This window comes from Garra rufa, chromosome 6, assembly GCF_049309525.1.
Source record: "Garra rufa chromosome 6, GarRuf1.0, whole genome shotgun sequence".
In the NCBI taxonomy this organism is placed as follows: domain Eukaryota; kingdom Metazoa; phylum Chordata; class Actinopteri; order Cypriniformes; family Cyprinidae; genus Garra; species Garra rufa.
The window spans coordinates 35,846,531-35,856,587 of NC_133366.1; the positions used below are offsets into that span (position 1 = coordinate 35,846,531).

Sequence of the window (10,057 nt, forward strand, 5' to 3'; positions counted from 1 at the left end):
ACACCCCTATCATATTCTGACCTCATCTAACCTGGAAATCCAGAGGTCTCGCGAGAGCACAATTTGAATTGTCTCTGCAAGACACTCTGACATCGAGCAATGATCCACATTACTGCATTACGTAAGCAGTTCTGGGAACCAATCAAATCGGTGTATCTGATGTAGGCGGGTCAGAGGTGAGCTAAGCTGATGAAGACAGTGCTGCGAAGTCCGTGATCATTTAGTAAACAGATAAACACCAGTTGTTTGAAACTGCTTTGGCTTTTACAATGAACTAGTTAGACTTGGCTTTTCATATAAAAGAGGAACAGAGAACCGCGCTTGAATCGTTCCTTTGTAAGAAGGACGTTTTTGCTGTTTTGCCGACTGGATACCGCAAGAGTTTAATCTATCATCAGTTAGCTCTGCTGGTAGCTAAGCGTATGGGGCTTAGTGAAAACTTAGTGATTGGTCGTGGCGTTATCCAATTGCATGCAGTGAGAGTTTCAAATGCATGCTTGGTGCCACCCCTCGAGTTCATTGCTCGATGCCAGACCCTTAATCTTAATAGATTTGGGTCTGGATTTTTCCAGGTTAGACCTCATCTGCTTGCCTATGTAAACTATGCATCATTAATATAGTGATTACTACATTTGATATTTAAATTTTACTGTTTTAAATATACTGAGGCACTTAAGTGTCTTTACAACATTTTGTCGCACTGCTTAATGATTACCTTTGTTTTATTGTTTTGAGAGCCAATCTTAATATTTGTGGCTGAAAAATTGACAGCCTTGTGCTGCAGTTCTTTGAACAATTGGCCCTTCAGGTCTTTGAGCCGGTCATGTGACTGAAAGCTATCAATAAGGTGGCATCCATTTAATAATACAAATTAAAATTATAATTTACACTCAATACAATAATCGCACACCCCTAGATGTGCCTTAGACACTACAATTAAAATAAATGTTTTTTATGTAGCAAAATGTATTGTAACATGTAACAACAGTTCTTTCAACCAAAGAAATAGTTAACTAAAATGAACATTTGCATCACTGCAGAAGATTTGCAAAGTAAAATATTCCCTGAAATTATTTCCCTTTTCTGAGTGTGATAGATTTTTTAAATGCAAATTTAAGCATGTGATTCTACTGCTTGAATATTTTAGTTTATCATAAAAAACTACAATACTGGGTACCAAAAAAGCAATTGTCCACTGAAAGTACAGTTTGGGTACAACGCATTCAGTCCTTATTTGAGTTGCTCTTGCTTTTCAGTTGGTCACACAGGGTGTTATTCTGGTCTCAAAGATTTTCCCCTGCAGACTCCAAAATGAATGAATACGTTTGAAATTAAATACATTTTTAAATAAATGCATGTGGAAATAAATGTTAATGAAAAAACAAATAAATTTGAAAAAAAAAAAAAAAAAAAAAATATATATATATATATATATATATATATATACATTTAGATTTATTTCTCTGTATATTTATTTACTTATTTTTTGTGTATGCAAAAAACTCCATACAGTCTCATCATTCACATTCATCTGTTGCCTTAAGTGCGTTCTCATGGTCTCATTCAGTGCTGATTAAATGATTACTGAGCTAACAATAAAGTACACTGGCATCAGTTATTAGAAGTGGAAAAACAAAACAGAGCAATGCATAAACCTCATTTTATATATAGTTATTTCTTAAAAAAAGGTTTTAGGCAGAAGGTCTACTGGTTTTGTTATAATGTATCCATGGCAGCAAAATAAATAAACACTTTTCCTTTGTTTTAGTGTTACAAATGCACAAAAGACAGTTTTAATAATTTAATTTATTGATGTTTCTAAATCTATTACCAATAATTATTATAATCACATTTTAGCACAGATAATGTAGACTGCATAAAGATAATCGGGGGAAATGTAAATCATATTCCATTTAACATTTAGAAGAAATTATTTTAACCATTTCCATTAAAACTAATTATCCATTCAGAAACTCTAAATCAACTGATCAACCTACCTTCAATGCAGTCCTTTAGAGTTATGGACCTTTAATGAATTCAACTTTACCCAAAAAAAGATCAAATATGATTTATTGCCTTAATATTCTGGGAAGAAACTGACATGGAATAAGATTGTCATCATTTTATCCAATAAATTAAATGGTTAAATCACTCTGCAACCAAAAATTTAGATTTGATCTACAATTTTGTTATGAGTTTGTAATATTCTCTTTCCAATCCTGTATTTTGAAGATGAAAATACTGGAATTTGTCTGATTGAGAATATCACAAATGCTCTGTAGTTTTTTATAAACTGAGAGCACATAAATATATAGAAAGGTCCTGTGTATCATTAGCGTTTGGGGTTGATAGCCCTTCAATTAATCATATACCTTATTATTTACATGTTTTCTAATGTAAATCCGATGGTTTTGGCGAAAAAGACTTTTATTTTGTTCGGGCTATGTTACGTCACAAGGCAGCGTCACGCTCTGGCGTCTGTGATTCGGTTGAGGAAAGGTTTGTGCTTTTCATTATTAAGGTGTTTACATTAATACAACTCGTTTAAAGAATTCTATGTAAACTGTGAAATGAATTTACTGAATGTAACACTTAAATGCTTTTAATCTGCTTGAATTAAGGGTGTTTTATTTCTAAAAGCGCTTTTGCAAGTGGTGATAATGGAGAAACGGAGGTTTTCGAAACTCAGAGTCAATTGAATCAAATGATTCGCAAAATGATTCAGTGGTTTAAATCACTCGAATCAGCGACGCCTGCTGATCAAAACAGTGTAAATGAAACGACACAAACGTGAAATGAACTTAAATAACTGCAGATGTTTTTATTGAAATGTAATCTACTAAATATAACCTACAGATCAGACAATACCAACTAAATCTTAATACAAAGATGAATCCTGTATATAATGTCATTTGTATTCATTTGAGTGCTAGTTTTGGTTGCTTTTCAGTCTTATCAGGCAATTCAAGACCATTATCTGACTGACTCCGTTACCAGTGCACTGACTACTAAATAGAGACACACCCAGAGATTTAGATTGGATTTTATTCTGTTAATTATTATTATTAATTATTAAAATAGTATGCTCATTTCTGTTAATTACAATTTAAACAGGGCAACGTGTCCAAACAGAAAAACCGGTGAAGCAGTTGAGATCCACGTGACACACTGTTATGAAGATGGAGTTTATTAAAGAGGAGAGTGAAGACATGAAGATTGAAGAAACATTCAGAGTCAAACATGAAGATACTGAGGAACAAAAAGGTTGGTTTTCATTCTCAAAGCTGAACACAAATGAACAGTTCATGTTTTAGTTACTGACAAAGACATGTTGTGCACTGAAGGAAACATCTGTTGTGATTTTTCACATGCTCTAACAGCATCAGCTGTAAATGATCATCAGAAGTTGATCTAGGATGAGTGTTTCTTCTCCTGAACTCATACAGCAACACGTGTTAGATCTTCTTCACATTAGGACACACAATATAAATGTGAGGAACAAATTCTGAACTGAACTTTAGTTACAGGTGGATTTGTACAGAGAGACTGAGACCAGTTTTTGATTCTGCTAGTGAATGCTGTTTATTGCTCATAACTCTAGAGTGTCAAACTCATTTCAGGTTGGAGGTCAGATGTCCCACATTACTGTTTACACTGATGGTTACATTTCAAGTGACAACTATATTTTGATAACTCATGATTACATTAAATCAGGGCTACTGTTTTTCACACAACTCTTTACCTTGTCCTCTTAACCCTTTACTCTAATTCAGCTAGTCAGTGACAGGAGTGGAGGAAGAGGTTGTTTGACACACACACAAAGGAATTTATTTATATTTTAAGATAACTTAAATCAGTTCAAATCATTATTTAAAAAACATAGAGACAGCATTATTGATTTTAATGGAAGTTTTGGTGCCATTGCAGAACTGAAATAATTGTCAGCTCTAGTGATTATAAACAGTGCTCTTTGCTCACTTTGAGTATCATGTTTGATCCAGGGTGTTCAATTTAAACCCATTGTACTGGTTCTGCCAGTATTATTCACTCGCACAATGTGAGCAATATTCAGATTCACATCCACAAGATGGAGGGAAGGGAGTAAAATAAAAAAGTAAAATGCTGACCTGGAATATTCCAATAGTAAAAACTGTACATGCTTGCACTGCAGGCATTAGTGCTTAATTAAATTACTTTCCCTACTTTTTATGTTTACTTAAGACATAACTGACTGCATTTAAGTGGAATTAAGGGCACTGTGGCATGTTTTTTGAGTGTTTTGGTCTGTTTAATTGCATGCCCTATGTAGTAGCCTACACTTGTCTGTTTCACATAATCTTGGATCAAGTGCAAGGAAAGCCACCAGTTTAAATGACAAAAATAGATTTTTATAACAATTAAATAAAACTAAGATTATAACCCCCCCCCTCCCCCCCACAACAGTTTATTCTGTGTCAACTTGTGTTTGTTTGTTTTTTCTCCCCAGACCTGATGGTGCTGAAAGAGGAGAGTCAAGAACTGAATGAAACTGAAGAGAAAGATCAAAATGAGAAACATCATGATTTCAGAAGTGTACAAAAATCAATGAGTTGCTCACAGACTTCCTCACCAAGAAAAGCTAAAAGAACACAAAAAAGCAAGCTCAAATTCATCTGCCAACAGTGTGGAAAAATATTCAAGCAGAAAGGAAACCTTACAGTCCATAAGAAAACTCACATGGAAAAGAAACCGTTAATATGTCCTCAGTGTGGAAAGAGTTTTGCACGTAAACCACTCCTTAAGGTCCACATGAGAATTCACACCGGAGAAAAACCTTACACCTGCAAACTGTGTGGAAAGAGTTTTACACAGAAAAATAACCTTGATTCCCACATAAAAAGTCACACTGGAGAGAAACCTTACACCTGCAAACTGTGTGGAAAGAGTTTCTCATTGAATGGATATTTAAAGACTCACATGGAAATTCACATCGAAAAGAAGCCATTAATATGTCCTCAGTGTGGGAAGTGTTATTTAAAGAAAAAAAACCTTATTGCCCACATGAGAATTCACACTGGAAAGAGTCCCTTCACTTGTACTCAGTGTGGAAAGAGTTTCACACGTAAAGAAAACCTACAGACTCACATTAGAAGTCACACTGGAGAGAAGCCCTACGTATGTGGTCAGTGTGGAAAGAGTTTCAGATATACTGAAAACCTAAATACTCACATGAAGATACACTTAAGAGATAACAGTTTTAAATGTCATCAGTGCGAAAGGAGTTTCACAGACATTAATCACCTTAAGAATCATGTTAAAATTCACATTGGAGAAAAGCCTATCATGTGCCATTACTGTGGAAAGAGTTTCTCAAAAGGAGGACCGCTCAAGATTCACTTGAGAGTTCACACTGGAGAGAAACCGTACACCTGTGAACAGTGTGGAAAAGGATTCACAGTTAAAGGAAACGTCACGGTTCACATGAGGATTCACACTGGAGAGAAACCTTACAAATGTCTTCAGTGTGGGAAGAGTTTTATATGTCCAAGCAGCATGAAACGTCATTTGAAAACTCATTCTGGAAAGAAGTTGAGGTTTTCCTCAGTGTGATAAGGTTTAGAAAAAGAAACAATTTCAACAGTCACATTTTGCACATTTATTTGATGTTCAGCTGTGATCAGTGCGATTCATGCAAATGTATGAAGCTGAGATGAGAAAATGCTGAGTGAAATCAGGTCACCTTCACACTGCAGCTGAATGCGGGCTACATTGATTGTCACCACCATGCATCCTTCATCTCTTTATGCTTCACCATAAGTCTTCGTATTTTCTTTTGTGCATATGAACTCCTGTGGCCAAACAGGAAATTCTGATTCATTTCTGTAAACTGATTCTTATGGACCGTTCATTTCAATGAACTGTTTCAAATGACTGATTAACCAGTTTGTTTACTCATGCAGTGATGATACTTATGCACAATTATATAATTTAAGTACTCAATGATGTGAAACCTGGATGTTCTTTGAACCGGTGTATTTGAGTAAACTGGATGAACCTGTTCAGCAAATTGGACTGAATCAGCTTGAGCCAGCACCAATCTACAAGTTACTCAATCAAAACTCACTTTCAAGAGTTCGCACTTACATATAATTAGCTGAGGTATGTAAAGCTTGTTTGGCGTGCTGTCCAGGGAAGGGCTCCAAGCTCGTGAATGGCCCGAACCTAGAGTTCAACTCAAAATACTCATGTACAAGATACTAAGAACCAGTTTGTGGAAAAGAATCAGACTTTGCATTTTACCTAAGGCTATGGATTACAGGTAATAATGTTGTAAATAATGTTCATTATTATTTACTGGTGTATTAATGTTCTGGCAGTTCATTAATGTTCTGGCACACTCTGATCATTTCGCTTCTTAAGACGTTAATCATCAGGAGCCACAGGAATTAATTTAGCTTTCCCTGTATATGTTTTGACTATGACTCTCAAAGTGACAGCTGCCATTAACTTGCATTTTATGCATTACTAAAGCGTCATGGTTTTAGGTAAAAATCATCTTTGCTTGTTCTACTTAAGAAAAAAATCACCTGTATGTTGGATGGATTTGGGGTGAGTAAATTAACAGCAATTATATATAAGAACTGAGTGTGAAAAAAATATTTATATTATTTCTCTTATTCAGTGTACTACAGTATACAATATCATAGCATACAAGGAAAGAAATTTCATACCAAATATTTAGTCATCATTTGCACAGGAACACATCAATTTTATTCATTTTCTTTATGCATTCTTAAATCAACTTTAATCATGTATGATATATAGTAATGACTGTACTTCAATATTTCAATTATCTCAACATTACAAGGTGTTCTTACGTGTTGTTTGGGGGCCATTGCACTCATCTCCAACAGGGATTTTTTTTACATTTTGCAGTGGCTCTTGCAGTCTGGCTCTCTCAGACTGAAGTCAATACCAGTCGCAACAACCATGTCTGTGGTTCGTCCACACTGGACACCATACTCTCCTCCTTTGTGGCCTATTAAACACAACAACCAATAAATAAATGCATAATTAACATTCTTGCATTCAGTTAATATCTAGAAATACGCTTCCATGAAAGTTTTTCAGAGCGTTACGCTGAAGGCATTCCCATAACGTTCCGACACAGCTCGAAGTTCTTGAAGGGTAACTAGAAACAAGCTTGAAATTTAAGAAATGTAGATTTCTGTTGAGTTCTTTTTTGTACAATAGTCAGTCAAAGTGTTTGAGTGAGATTGATTGTATATTCAATGCAATATATGTGAGTGTATGTGTTGAGATACATTTCTCACATGGGGAAACAATTAGCATTTTGCTTCAGTATAAAACAAATCTAGTCCAACACTGTCCTGGCTACATTAAAAGGAAATCTGAAACACTTGAGAGCTCGATGAGTTTTAGAAGCTTGAGTTCTACAATTTTGATTTTCTGGAGCTTGTTTCTTAACCTATGAACTTTCCAGAAGATTGGTCGGGTTTGATCTTCATCACCACTTTCTGTAGAAACTCAAAAGAGTATTTTATAGCTGTTGGGTGCTCAAGGTTCACACAATAGATCATTTCCATGAGCATGGCAAAGCTGCATGGGTATGTCTTTTAGATCGTATAATACAATCTTATCCTCCAGCACAATTCCCACATTACAGCTGTTCTGTGGAAAGCGTCCTCCAGTTCACCTTCATAGCCTACCAGGAGCCCTGTAAGGGAATTACATATTAATTTAGCTCAAAGGGAATTGATTATGCTGTTCAGAGTCGGCACGCGATTCATGGAACGAGCCGTACGACATAACTCTGCAATGGATATTACTATCCAGAACATAGCGAAAACACTATATTAGCACAGTAGCAAGATCAGCAGTTTAAGACATTAACTTGTAAGCACAAGATACTTCTTTAAAAATAAGATTTAATTGGATAGATCTAAGACATATAAACTAAACTAGCACATAAACACACGCATTCACACAGGTGCAGAAAGAAAGTGAGGAAAGAATGAGTTTAAAAGAATGAAAATATGAAGTCCCAAGTTTATAGCAATATGTGCAATTGCTTAGACCTGAACAACCATCAATCACTTAATTAACCCTCGTATTGAGTCTCTCTATTAAACTTTATATCAAATGCACCAGTTCTGGAGAATCTGGAGGTTGTACTTGCGTTGCCTTTGTCAAATTTGCAGAGTCAAATTTAGACGTGATTTCTATAACAAGACTATAATACATTTTTACAAAGAATTGAATTATAGAAACATTTCAAGAATGCAATTTCAAGCTCAGGCATACCAAATTTAAATATAAACCATTAAGCGATTCAATAGTTATCAAAAAGGACATACACAACGAGTGATTAAAAAATAATAGACAAATGTGTGGGTTACATAAATGATAGGAAGTTATACATTCTGGAGCTTTCTTTTTGTTGTGTTACGGGTAGGTGCTGGATAGACGAGACGAGACACGAGATTACAAACAAACAAAGTCTTTATATAAAATCCAAGGAGCAGACTGATCAGGAACATGAAATTCTTCCACAAACGTAGCGTAAACAATAAGCAAAGACCGACATTACACTGAACTCAAAGACTGACTTATAAATGGTGACTAATTACAAAGACAGGTGATACAGATAACTCAAACAAGGACTGAACCAAAGAAGACAGATTAGTGGGGGGAGACAATGTGAAAAACCAACTGCATAAACTGACATGCAGTAACATTGACAGGTTGTTGATGTCCTTAGGAATATATATTTGCAGTCTAAGTGCCAAAATCCATCCAAATTTTTTTTGCAGCTCCTTTTTTAGGAGCTTTGTCAAGAACAGATCGATTTTGGCCTGTCTAATTAATATTCATCAGCCTCTCTTCTGACCGGTCTGTTGTTTTCTGAGTGACGCACATCCAGGCCAACCACAGGTAACTACAGTCATGTATGGTGTAGCCTGCTGTGGCTTGGTAATACTCAAGAGGATGTTTCAGAGTGATAATTAATGTATTTTCGTTTTCAAACAAAGAATGTAGTAAGTTATGTAACTGTTGCTTTATAAAAGCAGTGTTGTAGTGATGATGCACGTTATCGTGCGACCCTTCACAACGAAAAAATATGTGCAAAGTGGATTGAAGCAGCGATTGTTCGGGTTGTTCAGGTTAGTTTGAGTTTAGTGAAAAAAAATCTAAACTGACTGTCAGAGGATGAGAAATGGTGGAAAATGGTCATTAATCTCTCAAAAATGTAATATATATATTTTTTTAATCACTCAATTTTAAATATTTCTGTCAAAAACATTAGTAATATTGTAATTACACCTCTAGAAACATAATATAAAAATACTCAAATTAAAATTCCTTTAAAAGAAAACAAGCAATATTTTTGGACCAACTGAGAGTGAAAAAGTGAAAGTGAAGTGACATGTGCCAACTGCCAAGTATGGTAAATTATGCTCTGTATTTAATCCATCAAAGTGAACACAAGTCAAGTCACCTTTATATAGCGCTTTTAACAATTCAGATTGTGTCAAAGCAACTTCACAGTATTAAACAGGACAAGAGTGTGTCAATAACGCAGTGTTGTAAATAATACACTGATGTGTCTTTAATCTGGATTTAAATTGATTGTGTCTGCCTCCCAAACAGTGTTAGGTAGATTGTTTCAGAGTTTAGGCGCTAAATAAGAAAATTATCTGCTGCCCGCAGTTTATTTTGATATTCTAGGTATTATAAAATTGCCAGAATTTTGAAAACGCAGCAGGAGTAAGGGACTATAATGTGATAAGAGGTCGCCCAAGTACTGGGTAGCTAAACCATTGAGGGCTTTATAAGGAATTCTATTTAGGGAGCCAGTGCAGTGTTGACAGAACCGGGCTAATATGGTCATACTTTCTAGTTCTAGTAAGAACTCTTGCTGCTGCATTTTGGACAAACTGAGGTTTGTATATTAAGCATGCAGAACAAGTGTGCCGTTAGAGTCCCGAAAAATGAAGCCAAAAGTTTTCAATTGCCCCCCTGGTGGCTGGCTGCAGTATACAGTAGGTCATAAACC

At 35.4% G+C, this 10,057-nt stretch overlaps 1 protein-coding gene across 1 annotated transcript; it reads left to right on the forward strand.

The window, feature by feature from the left end:
• Window positions 1-3,118: 3,118 nt before the first annotated feature.
• On the forward strand, window positions 3,119-7,282 carry LOC141336611 (uncharacterized). The gene is made up of 2 exons (XM_073842310.1): window positions 3,119-3,264; window positions 4,487-7,282. The coding sequence occupies exons 1-2, from the start codon at window positions 3,174-3,176 to the stop codon at window positions 5,587-5,589; spliced, it is 1,194 nt and encodes a 397-aa protein (XP_073698411.1). The 5' UTR covers window positions 3,119-3,173; the 3' UTR covers window positions 5,590-7,282.
• The last annotated feature ends 2,775 nt before the right edge of the window (window positions 7,283-10,057 follow it).

Bases quoted from the DNA above. Each gene is read 5' to 3' on its own strand.
- LOC141336611 (XM_073842310.1), top strand. From the start codon at position 3,174: ATGAAGATGGAGTTTATTAAAGAGGAGAGTGAAGACATGAAGATTGAA. The intron at 3,265-4,486 runs GTTGGTTTTCAT...TTTTCTCCCCAG, and splicing joins AGATACTGAGGAACAAAAAG to ACCTGATGGTGCTGAAAGAG.